We start from the raw sequence: 25,822 nt of genomic DNA on the forward strand, positions 1-25,822 counted from the left end.
CTGCAAAGTGAGATGCGGTAGAAAGTCTAAAAGGGGACTTTTGACCCCCAAATCGGTATAAATGTTGATCTGCGATCCAGAAATCATGAACGATCATTATGAAATTTTGTCTTCTGTCTGTAGTTGGTCTAGATATATCCGAAAAATATATTTTCCAAGAGATCCAGAATGCTACTGAAAAGTGAGATGCGGTAGAAAGTCAAAAAGGGGACTTTTGACCCCCAAATCGGTATAAATGTTGGTCTGAGATCCAGAAATCAAGGACGATCGTTATGCAATTATGTCTTGCATCTGTATTCGATCAATAGAAACTATTAAACTATAAATCAATTAAATTTTAGATAAGCCGTCTTAGAATTGATCATCAATTAGATTGTTTAGATGACCCAAAATCATTGTTTCAATACTTGATTAATTAATTCATCATAAACCTTACAGTAAAGGTTTCATACTCTAAAGGTTTCATGCAAAGTTCCATGACGTTACTACTATAAAAAAAAGAAATTCTTTAAAAAGGTAACATTTAGATGGTCACGCGAACCCGTCGTTATTAGAAAAAATTGAAATGATACAAAAGTCAAAACAAGAAAAATAGGAGACAGCAATTTATGGAATAGAAAAATTGAAAAAAAGTTACCTTTCTTATATGTGGGTCACACCGTTCTACTGCTTACTATTGATCAAACATTTTGCATTGTCCGGCCAACCCTTCGTGCGTTATTAAATAACGAACTTACTCAGTTTTGTCAAATAAAACATCATCAGATAATTTTAGAATTCCCAAAATGGACCCGCTACCTCCAGTACCATTTTCGAATGGAATAAATGACACAGTGAGGGTGCTACACGAGACTTTCGAAGAACAATTAGAGGAAGATGTATTTCCCAAAGACGTTGCTAGGAATATCGCTTGTGCTGCTGTCGATGAGGATTTAAGTTTACAGGAAACCGCTGAAAATGTTATGGCAGTAAGAATATAATTAAAGACCCTTTTGTTTACGTGCTTCTTATGAGGATCTTTATTTTTGTAGATTCATCAATTTTTTGAAGAGGAATCTTCGGATATTAGCAAGCTTGAAAACGACATCAAATCGAACCATGCGGAGTATCTGATCTCGAAAAACCTTATGGAAAGAAACGAGTTTCTGAGGGAAGTAATGAAGCTCAAACCCTGCAACATTTTTGCACCCCTAAAAGTTCACGATAAGCATAAATTTGGCCTTATTGAAAAATCGGACTTATACCCGGACGTTATCAAGCAATTTCTCGGTATGGGAGATAATATTTAAATAAAAATTATTGTGACCAACCGATTTTAGACTTTCGGTTCAATACCACCTTGCATAGGTGCAAGAAGTGCTTTCCTAAGAAAGAATTTCAAGCCGAAACATGCACACCTCGTGTCGTCTTAAACCTGCCACGAGAATCGTTAGTTTGAGTATAAAAATTAACTTAAGGTGTAACTTTTATGGTTTTAAGGCAAATGGAAACAAAAGTATCAGAAAAAATTAAATCAGAACCAGTGCCGAGTTTACCGCAACGTTTCAGGCTGGAGCCTCCTGAGGTGGTTTTCAGGAATTTTCATGAAGGGGCCACCTATGAAGTAAATCAACATTTAAACATACTAAATTTTGTTTATTTATGTGTTTGTAGCAAACGGTGAAAATCCGAAACGTCGGATCGGACCCGCAAAGTATTGTCGTAAAAAAGAAGCCAACATCCCCGGTGATTAGTTTAACTTTCGAAGGCGGTTCGAGGATAGCGGCTGGGATGTTTACCACCTTTAAAATCACTTTTAAACCCCTGAACCTTCTAAATTTCAAAGATTCAATCAGTTTTGTCAACAGACAAGGTAAATTCACACAGGTTTCTAATATAATTTTGATGATGTATATGAATTTTCTTAGGAGAAATTTTGCTTATTTCGATAAAGTGCTTCAGGGATCCTCCCAGATTAACAGCATACGTCCAGAAATCTATCGAATACCCCCTGGTTGTACGGCGCAGGGTTCCAGGATCCAGAGAGTTTAACATGAGGAGACAGCACGCTGTCAATAACACTATCGACTGCGGAACCTGTTTTACCACCGAGTATGTTTTGATTTCCCTGATTTTGGTTAATCGGGGTCATTATGCCCGATTTTTCTGGCTCACCGAGGACGACTTTTATAACCAAACCCTCAATGTAAGTTAAGTTGCCTTTTTGGAGACCTTAATAAATTAAACGTTCGTTTTAGAACACTTCCACTAATATGGAACTGTCCCAAGGTTATTTCTGGATATTTCCCACGTATTTCGAGATGGACCCTAACGAGATTTGCGAGATAAATATCATTTATCAGCCGTTACAGTGCGGAATGCATGCGGAAACGGTCTTTTTGATGTGCGATAATAATACGTTTCGTCAAATCGAATTGATCGGGGACGCTGTGTGTCTTAATAAGCATATTATTACCGTTGATGTAAGTATAAGGGTAATCTTCATTAGCCATTAATTTTTGCATTATTTATTTATTCATTCATCAACAGAGAGTAACATGACAATAAGATCAAAATAAAAGCAATTTAACCTAAGTAAAATCTGTATTGTTGTGACGAATTCATTATGAGTTACTTATTTTATTGGGTATTACGTCACTTATAGCAAAAATCAACTTAGAAATTACTATCTCACACGCTCAAAAATTGAAGAGAAGGGTGTGGTTAATGAAAAACGGTTTTTTTTCGCAAAAAATAATTGCGTGAGAAAAAACTGCTTTTGTATGTTCATTACTTAGGTGCCAAACCGAACCAAAGAAATTGAGACCAAGAAGAACCATTGCATTTTCTTGGGCCATCTTCCATGTAGCTCTACATCAAATTTCACCTTGTCAATCATTAACCGAAGGTGCGGAATTATGCGTTTTTCTAGTTAAATGTGGCTAATTTAGTGTTATTCCAGCCCTTTATATATAAAATACGCCTTCGAACTGGCCCAATTAAATGAAAAATTATCTATGTGCGAGTGGATCAAGGTGTCAAACCTGACTGCCAAATTTTTAGCACCAAATAGTACCACTGATGTAATTTTTGAAGTGCTGAGCCCCCCTGGACTGCAAACAGGATATTACAACACTAAACTGAGGTAAATCAGCAGTTTTTGGAAGGGAAAATGACCATAGTTCTCGTAGACTTTTTATCCTAGACGTTCCAATAGCCAGCCTGGAAGAAGATGACGTTTTTTTTGTGAAAACCAATGGTAAAACGCTTAAGGAAGTAACTGAACAAGTCTCGGTAAAAAACGAACTCTAATGCATTTAAATGGGCTTAAATTAGTCCTAAACTTTAAGGTAGTGGACGTTTTGGTTATGGATGTTGAGGTCGCTTGTCACATCGACGAACAGACCCAGGAGGAAGATAAGAAACCGCCAGATTTGTAAGTCAATTAGAAAGAATAACATAATCTCGTTGCAGAAATCACTTCGTCCTTTTAGTTGTGAGGGCTGTAGAAAAAAGGACTGCACCTGTGACTTCTGTTCCCCCGAAACCGCTCCAGAAATGGCCGACCTGGAATTCGACCCGCCTTATTTGGATTTAGGCATTTTACCACTAGGCGCCGATATATCGCGAGAGATTCAAATAAAAAACCTTTCCGATAAACAGTTGAGTTGGAATATCGCCGAACTGAAGTATAACATTGACTCTCGACCGCATTTGCAACTTTTAAAAGAAAACAATATTAGCCCATACAGTGGGCAAATAAACCGGCAAAAAACCTCCTATATCAGATATAATATCGTCCGTAAACGACCTGCCAGGTACGTCTCGATACTGATCCTGTATGTGATTAACCGAGAGGCGGACGACAGCAAGCTGATAGCGGAAAGTATCTGTTTGGTAACCTACGAGATAGTCGAACAGAATATCGCGATTAAAACCGGCCACGCAGATCAACCGATCTTGTGTCCGTTGGAAATGCTTTACGTGGGAGTCCCAGTTAGTATTTCATTTAAAATTAAGAATTTGGGCGTTATCCCTGCTTGCTTTTACTTCTTTAGTCCGATCGGTGATGACGCTTGTAAAATTAGTCTCGAGTATAATCCGCAATCAGGTTAGTATTTTAAAAGATTCTTAAAGAGATGTTTTGGAATATTTTGACCACTCTTTTATGAACCTTTTTTTTTTACTAAAAGTTAATTTTTTTAAATGTTTGTTTTGTTGAATAACAACAAATATTGATATTCTAGTTCTGTCAGAATGAGGGTCATTCTCATTTAAAGTCGTCAAACCAATAGTGAAAATCGTTCATTACAAAATATTTAATATTATGCAAAAAAACAAACAAATCAATTTCTAATCATGTTTTATAACACAATTTGGCAAAAGCAGTGCAAATTTTTTTTTATTTTACCCATTTTTGAGTGATTCTGCTTACTGAACTTTGTCAGGTTCGTCACTATTTCTTAAAAGTCAGAAAATTAGCCTTAGACCCAGGTTAAGAATTCTTTTTAAAACATTAATTATTGCAAAAAGCCGATGGGTAATTTATTTTTTTTTAGTTTCTATTTTTCTATAAAAAGCAATACCATATTTTATGTGTTTTTCTAAATAGTGACGAACCTGACACTGATGTAACAAACCTGACAATGATGCTAAAAATTGATAGAAAACAAACACATTTAAATAATAATTGTTTTTTTTTATTAAATGGCTCCAATTACAAAAACGTTTAACCAAAAATGTAAATTCTAAATTTAACCAAACATAACAAAATAAACTCTAAATTTTAAGTAACTCATAACAAATAATAAAATACTTAGGTTAAATTAGTTGATGCCTTCCCCGTTTTCAAGCCAAAACGGCGTTTTAAACTGTAAAATTCGTTTAGTTGCATTAGTAGGTGCTTCAATAGAACCCACTATATCTTCAAATTTATACCAGATCTTGTCTTCCTTGATTGGCCAAATGTATTTATTGACTCCTACAGAATGCAGAACTTTAACTTCACAGGATTCATCGTTATTTGTATCAGTAACAACGCCCGGATATATCACATTGTTATATTTAACAAGCAGCCATTGATCAATTTTTACATTTTCAAAGGTCACAGGTAAAAATTGTTGTTGTTGAAGCTGTTGTTAAGGAGTGGTATCTTCTGGGTTATCGTCTGAATCTACAGTTTCACAGTCTTGATAATACATCCGTTGCAATGAATGACAATCACATGTTGTAGGCAATTTCTTGCAAAAACACGATAATTCGCGTCCATATAAATCGGACTCAGAATCTTTCAAAATAATTTGACCTACTTTCATAATGCCTTTAGTCATTTTGTAACGATTATTTATTTCTTTTTTGGAATCAAAGTTAATGACATCTTCTAAATCGATCCAATAAAGTTTCACATTTACTTTTCCTTGAAGAATCCTAAATAACGCTTCTGCATCTGGAATGTCATTCCCTTTACAGACAAGTCCATCAGCTACTCTTTTGACTGCAGCCCCAACACCATCCGGAGCACCCTTACCATGCGAAGCCTCTGAAAAGTTCCATGAAGCATTTAAAAATCCATAATCTCTAAAATATGTATTCAAATAAAAAAAATTGTCCTTGTTGCGGTATTGTGATGTTGGGCCATCACTAAAGAAGTTAACAGTTTGCACACCATTTTGTTTTAGTTCTTCTAAAACAGGACGTAAGTGGGCCCAAATAGCAGGAGGGTCATGCCGAGTACATATACTTTCAGGAGGTTTATTGTCATAGTAAACTACAACGGTATGGAGACTGGCCTGGTTGTGTGAGGAACCGAAATGCATTGCCTGTATTTCTGAACTCATTTTGCATGAGTAATTTTCAGAAAAATCTATATGTACAGCAGCCTTTTCATAAGTTAGTTCAGAAATACATTTTTGCCTTTGACTGGCTTAATGATTTTTTTTAAAGACATGCCAACAGAACATTGTTTTTAGTTCTGCATTAAAATTTGTGCATAGGTTCTTTAGCATTCCAGATTCACGGATAAGCTTTGTTTTATTAACAAAAAATGTTTGGCCTGATTTGCTCCTTTCCTCTTTTTCAAGTTTCCAAAAGTTCCAATTAACTAATTTATTTGGATCTTTAATATCCGCGAGGATTATAGCGGCCTGATCTTGGCATTTTGGGCAGATATTTTTCATGCAATCTTTTGATTTTACATCACACGTAACCAGCTTACATACGTTTTCGATGTTGCGTTCTGTGCATATTTTCTTTTACTAAAGTATCCAGTTTATGCTGTATATTGGAATGTTTTTTGCACAAGCAAGAATCTCTATCGGAAAGTTTTGGTTTCACAACCCAACAAGGTCTATGCCTGCAAAATGTCGCAAAACTAATTTTACTACAAGGAAACTCTTTGCAAAACTTTTCATAAAGATTTTTAAGGGTTTCCTTTAGCAATCTTTTCTGATATTTGATCTTGCCTCGTGTTACTGTTTGTTTTTTTCCCGGTGTTAACGTAGTTATGTCATCTCTATTAAAAAAGTCTCGTATTTTTTTATGAAGTGGATGTAAAGTAAGTCGACATCTTCCTTTCCCTTTTGACATTGTAGTTGAAGAATGACATTGGAGTACCTTTTTAGTTCTTGTTAAAAATTTATATTTTTTGACAATGGTTCCACTAGTGGCTCTAGAAATAATTTGCTTTTCTTTTTCGTTGTTTGTTTTTGAGTAATTGTCTTTTATTTGTGCAACTAGTGCATTATGAAAAACTAGAGTTTTTTTTACAGTTTCAGGAACATTATATCCTTTGGTATCTTGGATGGCTTTACTGTAAGGACTAGCTGTTTCACTTTTCTGACTACCTGCCACAACATTCTTTTTCTGGTATCGCTGGCAACGTTTCTTATACTTCCGTAAAGACTGCTTTGTTTTTTCCAAGTCCTTTTCCAAACGCTTGATTTTCCTGTATGCAGCAGTTCTGTCCTTGCGAAGTCTCTTTCTTCCGGAAGACCTGTTAGCCTCTAAGTAAGATTGATTTCTTGGAGGTTCATTTACTATTCCAACATCTTCCATAGGAATATGATCGGGCAGGGGTATCGGACTTCCCGGTGGAGTATTTTGCTGAAGAAATTGGTCCTGTTCACGTTCATGTTTTTTTATCTGCCGACTTTTCTGTTGGTACAATCTCCATTTTTTTCTTTGGTAACGCTGCTCCCTATCGGAAAGTTCTTCTATAGACTTTTTGGACTTCTTTGCCCTCTTTCGGCTTTTTTCCAAATATTCTTGTCTTTTTTCGGGGTTTTCTTTCAGTTTTTCTCTATAACGCCTTGCACGTTCAGCCGGTGTTAACGGCATTGCTGAAAATAATGTCTACTTTACTACTTTTAACGTCAGGTTCGTCACGAACTTGTCAGCTGCGTTACGAAAGAATAGTAACGCAGCTGACCGTGACGAACCTGACATTTTATTAAAAATAAGACTATTTGACTATGACCGGCGACCGGTATTTTATTGTAAACATAACCTAACTTTTAGTTTGCTTTGGTTAACAAAATACAATAATTAGTTTTAAGAAAATATAAAGAAATTTAAAGTTATTTGCGTGACGTAACTGACAAGCAATAAACATACTCACCTTAAAGTCACAAGAAAACACTTTTTTAAACACAGTATTTAACTAAAAAAACACTTTCTTTACACTGCGTAGCGACACTATGGTTTCATTTAGCAAGCAGGTGGTTAACTGGAAATAGTAAATTGGTCCATATAAGAATTTTACGCTTTCTTAATAGTAGTGACGAACCTGACATATTTTTTAGAGACAATACTTTGAAAGAATTTAATAAATACGAAAAGCAAAGACGTGTTTCCTATAGGCGAAAAGTTAAAAATTAAATCAATATTTTTTAGTTATCTAAGTAAAGCCTAAGTAAAAAACAATTCCTTAACGAAAAATCATGATAGTATGAAAGCAACTAAGAAAGAGACCGTGACGAACCTTGACATTTTGTGACTTTAAAATGAAATAAAATTACATTGATAAAATCAAGATATATTATTTCCTAAACATGTGATTAATCCGTGTTTAGTTTTTATTTTAAAACATCTAATCGACACTAACAAACAAAACCTGAAGAAAAAAGTCTTGAAGACATCAAATATCAAAGTTAAATGAGAATGACCCATGATTTGCAACTAAAAGTAATACACCAAATTTCGGCATATTTTATAATGAGTCTCAGTTTGACAAAAATGATGGTGTTGTTATTTATGTGAAGCAGCACATATCATGCAAGGAGCAAAATCATAAAACTCTCGGATATAAATCTTATCAATGCATCAATTGAGTTGAATTTGTTAATAAAATCAATCATAATTTTCAAGTAGGAAATTTAAAAGATTAGATGTTTTTAAGGATCTCTCAAAGGCATTTGACACCGCGCCCAATTGTTTCGTCAAAGTTAGACTGTTTTGTCTCAGTTAGAGGAACTGATGGGTTTTTGAAATAAAATTAAAAATACTAAGTAGTTAACACTGAAGTTCCTCAAAGTACTGTGTTGGACCCATACTCTTTTTGATATACATAAATAATATTGGGAAATTAACGGTGTCATTGCATTGCATTGTAAAGTTTGTCCCGTTCATTAGTTATAAATTAAAACAATCAAAAATAATTAATTTATTATTTATTTCTACATTTACACAACTATTTAAATATGGCGCCAAAAATTCGAACTTTACTTCACTGAACTACTATCGGCGATCGGGCTCCTTATATACTGAACAATACGTTGTTCCGGAAGATTCCCGCTTAACCTTCGAGATGTCAATAGGTGTACCACTTGTGTCACTCTCGGTGTTTACAGTATGCAGATGATAGAGTCTTAATTTTCTGAGCTAAAAGTTGTAAATGTCTTATAATTTATAAATATTGTGATATTAATAAAGTTGAGTTACACTAGTGAAAAACTTCTATTGGAGGACAGTTACGCACACAAGTTTTCCTCCTAAATATTATTTATGTATGTTAAAACTATTTTGAATAATGTTTGATTTGATTTGATCTCCTAATTTCACTTCGAACATCTCAATGTTCGATAGTTATTGGAACAAAAACTCTATGCAACCTGATTGGAATATTCCTGAACAGGATAACGAATCTCGTTATTACTGTCATTTTGGATCTTTTTCAATTGAACATTGCTCCTTTAGTTCATTTGCCCGCCGTATTCCTTTATCCTAAGTCAAGTAAATCTGTTGAAGGTAGGATACCAATGGTCCTAGAAGAAATTTAACCAGTAGTAAAACAAGTAGAAAATTTTGCGGGAATTTTTGTCAATAAGTGAAGAATTAATAACTTCCAGGCACTCCATGACTATTCACTCAATTTCTTCCAAGAAACTGAGTGGCTTTGGTTTCCAGATACCTGAAAGTGTCAATTGGTTACGTCAAGAGAGAAAAGCCAGAAAAACTGGAAAATTTGATTTTTTTATGGTTTTCGACAGTAACCAAAGGAATGATAACTTCCAGGCACTCCACGAATAAATCTTAATTCCTTCCAAGAGATTAAAAAACTTTGCTTCCCAAACACCTGTAATAGAAACTCTATGTAACGTGATTGAAACATTCCAGTTTTGGGATATGCCAGGCCCAATCCTGAATATTTTATCTTATCCAAATTTCTGAAAAGAATAATGAATATAGTTCTTATTGTCACTAACTCAATCGCCTGGAATAACCCTCTATTCTACTACATGTAATTCTAAAATAATCTGATGTATACTGTTGGAATGATCTTTTCAGGCCAACTGAACCCAAGATGTTGCCAGAAAATCACCCTGAAACTGATCTGCCACGAAGTGGGAATCCTGGAAAACATTTTCCTCCCCTGCTTCATCGGTATGCATCAGGACCCGTTAAAAGTTCGTTTGTTGTGCATGGTGGACTGCGTCCATTTGTTCTTTTATTTGCCTGTGAAAAGCGACGATTTCCAGAAGATTTTATGGCCCCCCAAGGTGATTTACGAGTACAAAGCCGGGTGGAGCAGCCACTGTTTATGTGAAGAGGTGAGAAGGAAGTCGATTCCAACCTAAAGGATTTGGGGTATGCTCAACAACAATTTTTATATTGCAGCTTCAAGGTGAATATGAGGAGACAATAAAGTCAATCAAGTCCTCATACTCCATGCATTTATCGAATAAGAGTTCCGCGACCTTAAATGAGTTGAAGAGCCACATCAATTTACAAAAAGAAGAAGAGAAATTCGTTGACGAGAACCAAGAGGTTCTTGAAGCTCTTCTTAGTGCGGATTCCGAGATATTTTTGCAAGACTGTGTGGTCCAAACCAAAGTCAACGTCAAAGAACGTATGTTGCTCTTGCCTTTAATTCTTGTTATGTTTAAACTTGAATTTTTCCAGCCAAAAAGGTGCGTCTGTACTTTGAAAACGTCACTCCGAATGTCGCGAGGTACTGGGTGCAAGCGACTAATTTCAGTGCCAAAATGAACGAGATCAAGAAATGTCTTGGGCCCAAGTATAAGAAAACTGGTGAGCAATCTCTGTGCAATCAATTCCTGTGGTGGAAGATAAATTTATCTTTGGTTATAGAAGACTATTGGGAACCGATGATCAAAGATTATGGAATATTGATCCAACCAGAAAGCGAATCTGGGTTGATGCACTCCCAGGAGTTGGTGATTGTTGATATTTGGATTTATGCGAACACTTGGGGCGCATACGTGGAAGAAATCATCGTTGACATTGAGAATATTCCCTCGTTTTGCTTTTCTTTGGTGGTGCAAGTGGTCGGTTGTCCTTTGCAGTTGCCACTGGGTATAGGGGCCATCACCAAGTACCCTACCATAAGGTAATAACTATACAGATCTCATAGATATAGATTGAATTTATTTATTTAGGTTCGGTACCCTCGCCTTCGATTCCTGTGATATTAAGCGAGACATTTTAATAAGGAATATATCTTCGGTTGACGTAAAGGTGCATTGGCACCTGTTTCATTACAATAAGGAAAACCAGGAGGGTGACAAGGATTCTTTTAATATTATTTGCGACTTGGTAGGGGCCAGTGGGGAAACTTTAATAAATTTGGATGCTACTCAACAGTTTTTTGGTACTGAAACTTTCGATTTTATCAAGGTAAGTACATACAATGGAGTTTGCAAAATTTAAACTTCTAATGTCGTCTCATTTTAGATGAATTCTAGTACATCAACAGTGAAACGTGGACAAGAGATTTCCGTGCCGATTACGTTTCTTCCATGTAAACTACAATGTCTCGATGACAAAATTTGCATTCAGTGTTTTATATTGGGGAAAGTGTTCTTATTGAATGATGAAGACAAGTAAGTTAATCGCTTATTTGTTATTCAGGTACCTATCCGGTTTGGTTAGGTTCTACTGAGCTTTTCGGTCCAAAAACAAGGCCGTAAGTTCCACAAGCATGATGTCTTTCTTCTGGGCCCTCTTTTACTACCTTTGCTTGTATTATGGTTTGCAGTAGGGAGTATTGATCTCTATTTCTCATGTCCCAGGTATACTAGTTTTCTTTTCTTAACAGTTTACATGACTTACAGATTACTTTCATACTTCTTAGTACTTCTATGGTTGTAATGTGAGCTGTCCATGGTATTCTGAGTATTCTCCTATACAGTCACATCTCAAATGCTTCTAGATTTTTACTGCTGGCTTCTGTAAGTGTTTAGAATTCTACGCCATACAATAAAACAAAAAAGACATAGCATCTTAAATACCTTACTTTCGTTCCGAGATATATGTTGTGACTTTTGAAAATGGCACCCATTTTGTGAAATACACTCCTTGCTTTTCCTATACGACAATATATTTCTTGTGCACTGGCCCATTGTTTATTTATGATGGTTTCAAGGTAGCAATAGTGTTGAATACGTTCAATTCGAGTTCCGTCGACATATAAGTGATCTCCTTTCATATCTCTTTTGCTGATGATCATTTGTTTCGTTTTCTTTGCGCTGATATAAAGACCATATTGATCACTGTACTGGGGGGGGTATGGTCCATTAACCTTTGCAGTGTTTCCAACCTATCTGTTATCATCTTGGTATCGTCAGCATATCGAATATTATTCAATGTGATTACATTCAAAAACATAATGTACCACTTTTCCCGTTTGTTAGATGTGAATTAAAACAATCGAAAATAATCAACTAATTTATTTACACACTTAAAAAAATTCATTTTTACTGCATTTAGTCACAACTATTTAAATTGCGCGCCAATATTCCGAGCCTTACTTCACTGACCTGACAATTGACCACTATTGGTGATGTGGCTCCTTATATACTCGGCAGAACGCCGTTCCGGAAGCCTCTCGCTAACCTTCGAGATGTCGTGCGGTGTGCGACTTGTGTGTCATTCCAGAATGATGGAGAATCAGCTGGTTTCTCAGGTTCAAGGATGAAATGAAACCCCATGTTGTATTTTCTGTTGATAAACAAACAAGAGTTTAATGCATATTCATGACGAGTGACATAACATATTGACGTGACAAGGACAGACAGATTATATGGTATCATACAGATTTTGAGTACATAACGTGAACATCGAATATATTCCAAGCTTTTTACAATGTTGCACTCTTAAGTTTTAAGCATGCTGTCTGATTCCAATGGAAATTTGATATCTTTAAGCCGACCTCTTCCAGGATATTGATCATTATTTTCATAATGTATTGATAGAGATGTTGGTCATAATCGATCAGACGTACACATCACAGTTGACGTCTTTGCATCTCTGGATTAGGACCTGAACTCCATTGAGTACTCGTATCTTTATTAATTCAAATTCGAAGATATTTTATAGAAAGTGTCTATGGTTCTGTATAAAAATTATAGAATGAATATTATTCGGTTTGATATATTAGTCTTGATTTTCTGAATCTTTCTGGAATATTCAGGATTGGCATTCACTGAAGGAGAAAATTGTCTATGGTTAATTTGAAGAGTTTTTTTCATAAGGGTGATATAATACCCTATGTTAATAAACTGTCTTCAATTGTCTCCATTAGAAACTTGGCAAAATGATTTGTTTGGATCTTCAAAGGGGTCTACGTCATCCGAACTATTTCCACTCTCTATCCATTCTTCTTTCTCACCAGAACTCTTTCTTCTTTAAAAGTTTTTGTTCCCTTTCAAATTTCCTTTTTTCTTTTTTTTCTCGTTTTCTTTTTTGGCGTAATACCTTCGCCATGCGTCAGAGGTGACAACAGATGGAATTTTTTCCTTCATTTTCCTTTTTTTTTGTTTGAGGTTTTGGGTAGGGCCAAAATAACGCCTTCTTAAAAGGAGTTCGAACATTTGATGCATCAAGGGTTTGAAAGGAGGTGCTTGGCTGATCATCAGTTATTTTTGTTGGAGTGCAAAGATCTTCGGCAACAGAAGCAGGAGCAAGATTAGTGGGAGAATGGCTGAATCGATTATCCATGGCCCCTTTTTCATTTGTTAGTTCTGCATGTTGAACATCTGAACATGTTTCTAGGGTCCAATTTTTCCAAATTTCGAATAAATACTTATCTTCCACTGGACGATCCCAAGAATGTTAGTTTAAGGAGTTCCTGAATGTAGTTAGCTTTTCTTGGTCAATCCTGCTCTCAAAATTTTTCAAGGCAAGCAGGGACTTATCTTTTGTAGCGTTTGAAGCCATAGCAGCTACAGGGATGTCACTTGAATCGTCATTTTTGGCAGAAATTTTACTAAAATGTACATTGTCAACATTAAAGCGGCATAAACCTGAAGATTTAAAACCTGGTTTAATGTGTTCCAGGGCCTTTTTAAAGACACCTCCAAAGTGCATCTTCTGAAGCCTATTGCCAAAGTTCTCCATCTTCAAATTCTGTACCTCATTTCTGTAGGCTAATTTAAGGGGCCTAAATACTGTAATGTCCATAGGCTGAAGGATGTGTGTAGAATTGGGATATAAAGCTATCAACTCAATGCCATTATCACTGCAGAATGTTGATAAATGGCGAGTTAAGTGGGACACATGGCCATCTACAAAAAAGAGAACAGGTTTTTGAATCCCCTCTTTTATGAGCCACGGATTGAATATATTGGTGATATATTCAAAAAAAGTGCTTGAACACATCCACCCATTTTCGGACGTACCCAATGCCCAATCTTTAGGCACACTTGAAGCTATGTCTAAGAAGCCAAAACTATCATCGGTGCAATATTACCAGCTGCATTAGCTGTTACCAGTAAAGTTTTCGTTATCATCTCCTGCTGCACGATAAGTGTTTCTGTCTCCTTTTTTTGCACTTTTCCTTCTTTGGGTGAGAGGTAAATCGCGCTTTCGTCAGCATTGAATACCCTTTTAGGGTCATCAGTTACTTGATAGAGATCATGGGACGTTAGATACTCCTTTACTTCCTGAAACCATCTACGAATTTGTCCTGAAGTGACACTTTCTCTGGATGTTGTCAAATTCTGTGATATTCTTTGTGAAATTTCCGGATGTCTCCTCAAAAATAGCAGAAACCATTTGTCGCTAGGACGATTATTGTTAGTAAGCGATTTTGTCCGTTCTGAATGACTCATGATTTTTTGAACTGAATCTAAAAGCTGCATTTTTGAAACGGGAAAATGTCTTTGAGATAGTTCAATAATCCATTTAACCAATAGGGATTCCTCATGCTTGCTAATTATTGTTGAGGGCCCCATGGTACAAACAACTTTAGACTTTCCTTGCATTTTATGAAGTAGGGTTGTCCTTGGAACATGGTGGTTTCGAGCAGCCACTGCAACTGATACACCATTTCTTACTTCTGCCAGTGCAGCTGTCATTTGGTCAGAGGTATAATTTTTTCTAGGCGACATTTCTGAAAAAGCAGAAGGACTTAAATATATTTAGTTTTGGCTCATCCAAATATTGTCATCATTAAACCAGTAATTGACACTTGTTTGAAAAAAATGAAATATTGGCAACATTGTCTTGATGCGTATTTCACACTCAAAATGTGATTGGTCAAAAGTATTAAAAACCAATAGTTGACAGTTGTGTCAATAACTGGTGGAAGGAATAGTCCTTGAAACCAGTTATTGACACCTCCATTTACTTGTAAACAAATAAATATGAGGAGATTTTTTAATTCATACTACACACATATTAATGCTAAATTTTTAAAATGGGTCACAAAAATTTACTTCAAGAGCACCAAAAATACCAAAAATTTGGAACATGGGTTTACAACATGAACTGACCTGACAAAATGACTGACCAGAAAATTCTGGAAATATGTTCAGGGTTGCCAGATTTACAGAGGATTGCATAGGTTTCACATTTAATACGAAATTCAAATGCGTTTTCTTATTTTAGGGAAAATTGTAGAATGGTGTCAATGATTGGTGAAATGTCAATAACTGGTTGTTTACGTTACCTACGCAAGATTAAAGATAGAGAGAAACTACACTGGATGAAAAACACCCGAAACTTAATAAGCTGAAAGAGAATTTTAAAAAACATAAACTGAAACAGAAAGACTGAGAAAGCATTTACAAAATAAAATATGAAGCAAATCGATGATTAATGAAATGTGTAACAGAAATAGGAAGCAAAATATATATAGAATTATAAGTGAAAATGGAAAAACAGATATTGCAGAGGAATTTAATAATAATTTTTAGAAACTCGGACAAACCGTTTAGTAGCTAAAATACACTTAAAAAGACTTAGGCGAGATCAAAGAAATAATAAATTGCGCACCAGGTCCTGACTCAAAAAACGAAGTAATAGAATAATTAGAAATCATTGGAGATTGTATAGGTACTAGAAAACAGAATATTCCCTGAAGAGTTAAAAACTGGCAATGTATAAAAAAGGAAGTAGATCAGACGTTAATAACTACAGGCCAATGACACTTCGAGATACTTTCTCAAAAATCTTGGAAAAAGTGGTCAAAATAAGACATTGTAATTTCATTGATAGAAGTTTTGGATGTAACATCAACCAGTACAGATTCCAGAGTAAAAGCAGTACAGTTGGAGCGACAGTTGATCTTTCAAAGGAATTCAACAAAAATAAGTTCGTCATCATGTTATTCATAGATAGCCTTCGATACTGTGAACCGTAAAAAGTATATTCTTTGTAAACTATTAAACGCCAACGAAAGACTCCAACGTAAAAACTACCAATTTTTAAATCAATCCAAATTGACCTATTACCTTATGAACAATCTAATAAAAACTAGCGTAACGGTAAATAAAAATAGATTTTCACTCATATGATTTAGGAACAATGCATAAGTTCAGAAATGACTTTTTTGAGACTAAAAAGTGCCAAGACTAATAAAAACATTCTAAATGCGTATAAAACTGCTTCTTTTTAACACCGTTGTACTTTCTCAGTTACAGCATTATTCAACTCAAACAGACTGTATAGTCTATCCAACACAGAATTAACTAATTAGAAATAATACAAAATAGAGCAATTCTATGTTAAGTGTACCTAGTATCATGTCTGTAATTCACGATATATTGTTTATTTGTTTATATCTAAATTAAAACATAATTTGTTACTTAGCTACATCTGTGCTAAATTAAGCGTTTTTGAAGATGTTCATAATTATGAAACTAGATACCGTACAGACTTTCTACTAGTAGATAGATATTTAATTAATTATATAAAGGCCTAATTCGGTTCAACATATTATCTGTGCTTAGCTTAACTTCTAGTTATACAGTTTTAATCATATTTTTATTCATACTCATTTTTGTTATTTGTTTTTGCCATTAGATTTGATACACTGTTCAATTATGGTATATTATTCAGTTATTTATCGTTATTTTTTTGATGCCATTGATACCAAGTAAATATTTCATTCATTCATTCAAAGAGTTACCTAGTAAGGTTGAAAATCCTCTATTGATTATATTTTAAAATGAAAACATTAACTAGAAATGTTGACATTTTTTCATTAATTCTTGCTTTTTAAATTTTCCATTCTAAAATACACCAATTGCCTTAAAAAATACAATCTTGTAAATGTTAACATATTTTCTTGCTACAAAATGGCCCTTTTCCAGCCTAAAGTCCAACTATTTCTACCGGAAACCGAACTCCTTGGTGATAGAAGTGACCGCTAGGGTGGAAGTGCCTCGACTCAATATCACCATCGAAGAAGACACGTTGAGGATTTACGCAAACGATATCGCCGTAAAACGGGAATCCGGGCATCATATTAAATGTTTACTGCAAAACCCCACCACGGCATTGATTAAGGCCCAATTGGATTGTTTGGAACCGTTTGTACTAAGTAGCAGAGACGCGATGATACGCTTAGGACCAGGACAATGCAAACAGGTATATGCAAACTTTGTCATAAAAAATCAAAGACGGTTCTTCTCAATTTATATATTTATTTCCAATTATTATGTTCATGTACCACTGGAGTAGATAATGGAGAACTTCGTTTACATTGATGGCTAAACCTTGAACCACTAATTTTAATTTTTTTTTCAATAGATTTCTTTGATGTGTCAAATTACGTATGAGAAAATCTTAAGGTGGGCCCCCTTTGTGTATCAACAAACGGAAATTGCCCCACTGGACCTGCAAGTGACCTCGCATAGTGAGCTAAGGCTCAGCTCGTCATTGGACAGATATATAGATAACGAGAATAAAGTGATAACGTTTCATAAGAAATTGCGGATTTATTTTGAGGGAGGATTTAAAAATGTAAGTACAGTTTTTTAGTTGGAGAAGAAGAAGAGATACCTTTAGAATAAGATGTTGCCAGTCTTCATGCTTATTTTAGGTTTATTTACAGGGTTGCAAATCGTTGATTAGACCTATATTTTTAGGGACTTAATATTCCTTTATTTATTATTATCCTCGTCAGAATATTTTCCTTAAACTTAGGACCAATATCACTGGAGATATCTCAACTGATACAATTGAGACCTCAATTCAGTCTATCTATACATGGTGTTTGGAAGGTGAGTAGCCAAACGGAAATGGTGAATAGGTGAGGTTACTGGCTATTTAAAACGGATAGTATTTTTTTGTTTTTCCTCAAATTTAAGGAGTAATATCTTTTTTTATTAGATTTTTCCCATTTTTTTACTTTAACCTTCAATTTTTTTTTAATTTTTGGTCAAAATGACGCACAATTAATTTTATTTTAAAGACTAATGTTGTTGCATTCAAAATTCGGTAATAACTGAGAAAAATATTTAAAGAGAAACTAATAGTAGAGTAACAAACTTCCTCAAATCAATAGATAAAAAAATGTTACGTCAACTTTACAATGGAAAAATAATAATAAAAAAAGTTGTGTGGTTTTAAATGTGTTAAAAAACTTCTCTAGTTAATAGTCCTTCTAACGATGTGCCACATGTAACAAAAATAGTTAGGTAACTTACAAAAAACAAATAAGTTTGTCTTCAAGGACGCGTGAACCAATTTCTTCAAAGCAACCTAATTGAGCAGGTATAAACTTATATCTCTTTCTAACACTGCTAAATCTGTTGCGCTATCTCTTTCACCGGTCTAACACAGCTAAACCTATTGTGCCCTTTCGTTTCTATGACCCTTTCCTTTACAGGTTGATTAAAAAAAAACATATTTTTTACTTCAAATTGTTTATTTATAAGTCTTGCTCAAATTGATGGCCATTATTTCTAATACACGCGTAACATCGCTTTCTTAGTTCTCTTGTGGTATACTGTAATGTTAGTTCCCGTCTCATTGTTACAAAAGCGTCATTAATTTTTCCTATCAATTGTTCCCTTGTATTTATAGGTTCGAAATACACAAGTTCTTTTGCAGACATGCAGAAATGCATTGTCGAGGTGCTCCCGGATCGCCAATCTCCAGTGCGCTGGGCACCCATTGAGAAAATTTGGAACCCCATTCAAGAGTTCGGGCAGATCATTTAATAAAAAATCTAGATAATTATCCCCATTCAAATTATCCGGTAAATAATGTGGACCAATAAGGGTATTACCAATTAGGCCTGCTCAAACGTTTACTGAGAATTTCCTTTGAAAGGACACGACTTTCTTCATTTTTGGGTTTTCTTCTTTTGGGACCCAATAATGCCAATTATGAAAGTTGGTAATTCCCTCCCTTGAAAACTTGGATTCATCTGTCCACAGTATGTTTTTCAATAAATCGCGGTTATCCACCGTCCATATATAGGAGGCGGCAAAACTGAATGTGTCTTTGGTAGTCGTTTTCTTCACGATCTCGCACGGGAGTGTAATGAAAGGGACGCTTTCCGTTGGCATGAAGAACAGACCAGACCTTCCAGCTACAGTCCGGATGCTCATTGTGGGATCTTCGTCAAAAGCTTCCAGAATTCGTTCGTCATCAGCAACATTACGTTGTCTGCGAACTCCAGGTTCACGGCGCTTTCAAATCAAATCAAATCATTTATTTCCATCGACATCATAACAGTGTATAGGAATTGTCAATAAAAAACTACAATGCCAATAAAAACAGTATAAGATTACAAAGATATGAAAGGAAACAAATTTAACTTAATTTAGTCAACAGTTAAAGAAATCTGTCAGGGAGTAAAAAGGACAGTCAGCTTACATGGTGCTAAGAGCCCTCTTAAAAGTGGGAAAAGTCTTAGCTCTCTTTATGCTACATGGGAGATGATTAAAAATTTTGTGAGATTTAATTTCCGGACCATCCTGTACCTGCGACAACCGGGTAATGTATAATTTATCTGCATTTCGAGTTTCATAAAAATTAAGATCTCCAGATCTCATGTAGTTTGAAAGATTTTTATGTACTTGACATGCGCACTCCAAGATATAGATGTTAATTATAGTTAGGATTTGTTCTTTTTTAAAAGTACCACGGCAAGTTTCTCTGAAGGAAAGTCTAAATATCGTACGTATACAATGCGCTTTTAATTTATTAGCACTCTCCCAATACTGAAGGAATTACCTCAAGCTAATAAGGCATAGGATAGAGTGGAATGCACTGAGGCATAATAAAAGCTTTTAAGTGCATATGCATCCACATAGTTTCGAAGTTGCAAGATGACATAATTGCTGCGGATATTCTATTGCACACAGATTCCACCTGAGGATCCCACGATAGATGTCTATCAATTACAATTCCTAAGAGCTTGGTGGAGTGTTGTTGGATGAAGCTACTTGATGACTATACCAATTTCTCTTAAGCGTCTAAAGGTTGTTTCAAAAGTATGACGATTAGGTTGGCGTCTATTGGGAAAACGCTCTTGGTAAATTCTTTTTTGCTTCTCGTCCATTTCCATCAGCTCTACCATATGCCATTAGGATATCGGCGTACTCCTCGTTTGTAAAGGCACCAGCCATAGTAGGCAACAGTAACAATAAAACAAAGTTAACGAAAATGAACAACAAAAACAATATGCGTAGAGCGGAGTTAAAAATACGTGAAGTAGCGGAAAAAGACAAGTCTCGAATAAATAATACTCGTATTATGGTTAGTGCCAGGTAACAGTTTAAGGTAGCGGGGCACAAAGGGAGTGTCGCCGAATGATAAAGGAGATGATAGCGTAACAGGTTTAACTGTGTTAGAAAGAGGCATAAGTTTATACCTGCTCAATTAGGTTACTTTCAAGAAATTGGTTCACGCGTCCTTGAAGACAAACTTATTTGTTTTTCGTAAGTTACCTAATTATTTTTGTTACATGTGGCACATCGTTAGAAAGACTATTAACTAGAGAAGTTTTTTAACAGATTTTAAAACGCCACAACTTTTTTTTATTATTATTTTTTCCATTGTAAAGTTGACGTTACTTTTTTTTTCTATCGATTTGAGGAAGTTTGTTACTCCACTATTAGTTTCTCTTTAGATATTTTTCTCAGTTATTACCTAAATCTGAATGAGACAACATAAGTCTTTAAAATAAAATTAATTGTGCGCCATTTTGGCCAAAAATTAAAAAAAAAATTGAAGGTTAAAGTAAAAAAACGGGGAAAATCTAATAAAAAAAAGGAAAACATATATTACTCCTTAAATTTAAGGAAAAACAACAAATACTATGCGTTTTAAATAGCCAGTAACCTCACCTATTCATCATTTCCTTTTGGCTACTCACCTTTCAAACAGTATAATAACCTCTATCTCAACTGAGACAAATATGCTGCTTAAAAGGATCACGGTCCGAAGATAGCTAATATCTCTTTTAGAAGTTAATTTCCGGTTATAAGCATAATAATTAAAGTTCTAAAGTTATTTTTTCAATTGATTCAGTAGATTGTGGGATAACGCCATTTGAATGTAACTTTACAAGCAATAGGACCTTCTTGAGTCAACTTAAGTATTCGGTTAATAACTCTTGATTTACTTAAGTTAGAGTCAGAAACAAAGTTTGATTTTGAAGACATCTTTTCTAGATTTTAGACAAGTCAACTAAGTCCTTAAATGTATATGCTTCAGATTGCTGGACTAATTTTAATTTTTATTCCAGGCATATAAAACCCTCATTCCAGGACATGAGTGGTTTTAGGTATCAGGAAAGAATTTAAAATTATGTAAATAATTAATTTAAATACCGTATATTAAATTAATAATTTAAATTGATCAAAATGCGAATTCCTAAAAATTCATATGCCTTGAAGATGCAACTAAACAATAAGGAACTATGAGTGGTTTTTACTCCTTTTATTTTGTTTAACTCCTTTCCTTTCGTAAAAACATCATCTTTTAATAAATTCTTAATTGCTACAGACTCTTTCAGCTCATTACATACTCTTAAAAGGTATAGTTGAGAACACCCAGCATTCATAAATATTCAAAATGACATAATCAAATGCAATAGAAATGGTAAAAAATATTAGTTTTATCTGGATTCCCAGTCTGATAACATGGCAAAAAATCCAACTGGTATTTGCTCTAGACTATCAAATACCTTTTACTACAGAGATCTATTCCTGCAAATAAATAACTCAACTCAAACTAGATTTAGACGAAACCGAAAATAAGCTTCTTGAGATAATCAAAATACAACCTTCACCTTACCTAGATGTAAATTTAAACAGAAAAGACCAATCAATTATTTTTAGAATTCTGATAGACCACACGAAAACCACTCATGAATATATCTTAAAGAAAGAAAATCAACCAATATGCCTCTTTTGCAATGACTATAATCTCAACATAAAACATATTTTTGCATATTGCAATAGATTCCATACATTTAAAATTAAACACAATTTACCAATCACCACTAATCTAAAACATATACTTGAACCAAACAAAGAAAATATAAAGAATATAACAGAATTTTTAAAGGAAGTTAAAAAATAGGAAAATTAAAAAAAAACGTGCAGGGCGCTAAATGGCCTCAGATGCTGATGCGCCTTTACAAAACTTAAATTCTCTCTCCTTTCCAGAGAAGGAAGAATTCAAAATAATCTGGAAAAGTAGAAAAATATCAAATTTTTAAGGTGATTACTAGAGTGAACAAACTATATTCAAAAACTTAAAAATCTAAAAAGCTCCTAGTAGGGGATTAGTAATTTTGGAAAGAAAGGTTTTTCAAGATCGTTATTGCATTCCAGGCAATTGATCTGATTTTTTATGTCGTCCAAGCAAAGTTAGTTTTATTTAAAGTAAATTTTTCAGGCACTTGTAAGTCTTGTCGAAATTTTCAATTGAAATAATTTTGAATGAATGCCTTTCTTCGGAGCAGTTGTAAATATGGCTCATTTTCCCCGAATATTTCAGATGTCATCCTTTACTTGTTTCAGGCTTTTGGAGTAATTTTATTTCAGGCATTTGGAGTCATTCCTTTAAGGAAGTCAAAATTGTGGTTATGTTTTGCACACATTAAACGTAATTTTTGATTTTATTCCAGGCATATAGCGACATAAAATAAATAATTACTTTATATTTCCACATAGCCACAATTTTTCAGGCATTTTTCCAAAAAATGTTTTTTATGTCTTTCAGTCATTTAAGCATCCTTGAAAGACTTTAAAAATTGGTTAAAATGATTGAAAGACTTGAAATATTATTCCAAGAACCTTGAAAATAAGGATTTTTTTTAAATGCACGAAAGACATTAAGAAAAGAATAAATTAAAATAAAAACTGAATCATTTTTCTATTCTTATAGTAGGGGATTAGTAATTTTGGAAAGAAAGATTTTTCAAGATCATTATTGCATTCCAGGCAATTGATCTGATTTTTTATGTCGTCCAAGCAAAGTTAGTTTTATTTAAAGTAAATTTTTCAGGCACTTGTAAGTCTTGTCGAAATTTTTAATTGAAATAATTTTGAATGAATGCCTTTCTTCGGCGCAGTTGTAATTATACAATTTTTCAGGCATTTTTCCAAAAAATGTTTTTTTTTATGTCTTTCAGTCATTTAAGCATCCTCGAAAGACTTTAAAAATTGGTTAAAATGATTGAAAGACTTGAAATATTATTCCAAGAACCTTGAAAATAAGGATTTTTTTTTAAATGCACGAAAGACATTAAGAAAAGAACAAATTAAAATAAAAACCGAATAATTTTTCTAGTAAATTTAATCCAAACTTTCACGGTAATTTTTTTTGTCTGTCAGGGATTAAATTTAATTTTTCATCATTTCCAGGCGTAAATATTTTTTTCTATCTGTCTGAAGTTCCTTAAATCCTACAGTTTCTAATTAAAAAAGTTGTAAACAAATTAAGGAGACGGGGAGACCTGAAAAACTAAACAAACTCCCTTTGTTATCCTTATATTCCTGTGTGCATAATTTTTAAGGAAACAACTTGTGGGGTACTTTTTACTCATCTCCCTATAGCTCAAAAGCGAATAAAGATTTTGCAACACTGTAAAGGCCCTATCCCGGCTATAAGCACGGTTTTGGATATTCTCAAAAAAAGTTGACTTTTGGACTTTTCCAAAACGACAATTTTTGACGTTCAAGACCACATAAGCTTACTCAATGACCCTTCCGAACCTTTTTAGCAAACAATACCAATAAACATGTCAATCTTTTACCCAAATATCGCCGTTAAACCGACTCACGTTAAGTTGGGCTATGTACTGGTAGGACGAACCCTAAAAGAGACTATATACATTTACAACTTTACAGGTAAATAATATATATATTGTTAAAATATTACGTGGAATTTTATTACTGTGACTTTTAGGTTGTGAAGTATTGTTTGAAATTTATAAGTCGGTATCGAACCAAGAAATCGTCGTTACACCTGCACACGGAGAAGTTCCCAAAAGTACCGGTCTGAACCGTAATTTCGCGAGGGTGTCTATTTATTTCACTCCCACGTAAGGATCTGCATGAAATAAAAAAGGAAAACTTCTTGATTTCATGTTTTAGGGAGTGTAAGAACTATCACGAGAGCATTAGGATAATGACCAATATTCCCCAGTATTATATCGACGTTCCTATTAAAGGCACGGGGTCGTTTAACGAGAAATTTCTTTAATATGTAACTGTTTGATAAGTAATATATATTTTTGGTAAATTCTGAAGGTTATTAGCATCGAGTCCAATAAAAGCTTATATAGGTGAAGAAATCCGTTGGCAACAAATCTTTTTTGACCCTTACACCGTTCAGGTACAACATTATTGATTTTAACGGTCAACGTCTGGGTCTTCGGTTCTGTATTTTACTACCTGGCTCCAGGTAGTAAAGATTTCTTGAAACACCTATACAGGGTGAGGCAATTTAAGCGTATTCCGTATATTTATTTATTTAGCAGTTTATTTCCAACAGGCAAAGCCCAGTTACAGGAAAATCTACAATTAATGTTTTGAAAGTGTAAACAAGTATCCAATTACTATAAATTAAATAACAAAAAGAAAGAAAACTTAAATTACTATAGTAACATCATGTATATATCAAAATTAAAGGAGATGTAAATTAACATTAGAATGAACAAAGAAAGGGATTCATGGGACAAGGGAAAAAAGGAAGAGAAAAGGAATTATGGTAACTGTTGGTTTGTCAGAGACAAAACTAGATCCTTTATGGAGCATACAAATATGTCACAGGTTGATGATACTGAATTAAAAATTCTGCACATTTGATATACGGGATCCTAATGTTAGTTCTGGCACGATCTAAGGCAAAAGTGATATTTGCTCTAGAAGCAAATCGTGGTACATGAAATAGAATATCGTTCAAGAGAGGAGGAGAATTTATTTGATTATTGACCAACTTCCATAAAAATGTTACAAAATGAATTGTTCTCCTCATGGCCAGAGATTGTAGATTAAATCTACCTAACATCAGATCATGATCATGTCCCCTAACAGGACATATTCCATCCTCACGAAACATAAGAAACTTTAAAACCCTTCTCTGAACACTTTCGATGTAGCCAACATGGCATTCATAGAAAGGACACCACACCAAGGAACCGTATTCCAGTCTTGATCTAACTAAGGAAAAGTACAATAGTTTTATTGAGCTTGAGTTGTTAAAGAGTCGGCTATTTCGAATGACAAAACCCAGAAGTATCAACGAGAAGGCACTGTCTGTTCAATATGTGGCACAAATGTGAGCCTATCGTCGAATACAACCCCTAGATCTTTAATAGAAGTACTTCTACAGAGGATTTGATTGTCTATATTGTAATTAAACAAAACAGGATCCTTGGTTTGGTTAAAGGAGATCACACAGCATTTCGAGATATTAAGACATAACTCTGTAAGAACAAGCAGTCCAAGATACTATTGATACACCAGAATATTTTCAGATTATCAGTATAAGCTAGTCTAAGGCAGGAAATCAGTTCTATAAGATCATTAATATAAAAGATAAAAAGAAGTGGGCCCTGTAGGACTCCAGAAGTTGAAACAAAGGTATTAGATCTGCAACCTTCCACCTCAACAAACTGTAGACGGTCAATAAG

The 25,822-nt window shown here is 34.4% G+C and overlaps 1 protein-coding gene across 1 annotated transcript; it reads left to right on the plus strand.

The window, feature by feature from the left end:
- Positions 1 to 762: 762 nt before the first annotated feature.
- On the plus strand, positions 763 to 24,432 carry LOC126742262 (uncharacterized). Its single transcript, XM_050448892.1, has 23 exons — positions 763 to 968; positions 1,032 to 1,269; positions 1,320 to 1,428; positions 1,480 to 1,603; positions 1,654 to 1,852; positions 1,908 to 2,185; positions 2,238 to 2,462; positions 2,778 to 2,887; positions 2,942 to 3,124; positions 3,171 to 3,273; positions 3,330 to 3,415; positions 3,474 to 4,090; positions 9,763 to 10,025; positions 10,093 to 10,324; positions 10,378 to 10,506; positions 10,567 to 10,825; positions 10,875 to 11,112; positions 11,170 to 11,318; positions 17,031 to 17,307; positions 17,470 to 17,682; positions 23,909 to 24,035; positions 24,094 to 24,229; positions 24,282 to 24,432. Exons 1-23 carry the CDS (start codon positions 786 to 788, stop codon positions 24,388 to 24,390), a joined length of 4,587 nt encoding a protein of 1,528 aa, XP_050304849.1. The 5' UTR covers positions 763 to 785; the 3' UTR covers positions 24,391 to 24,432.
- The last annotated feature ends 1,390 nt before the right edge of the window (positions 24,433 to 25,822 follow it).

Source organism: Anthonomus grandis, chromosome 11 (assembly GCF_022605725.1).
Source record: "Anthonomus grandis grandis chromosome 11, icAntGran1.3, whole genome shotgun sequence".
NCBI classification, from domain to species: Eukaryota; Metazoa; Arthropoda; class Insecta; order Coleoptera; family Curculionidae; genus Anthonomus; species Anthonomus grandis.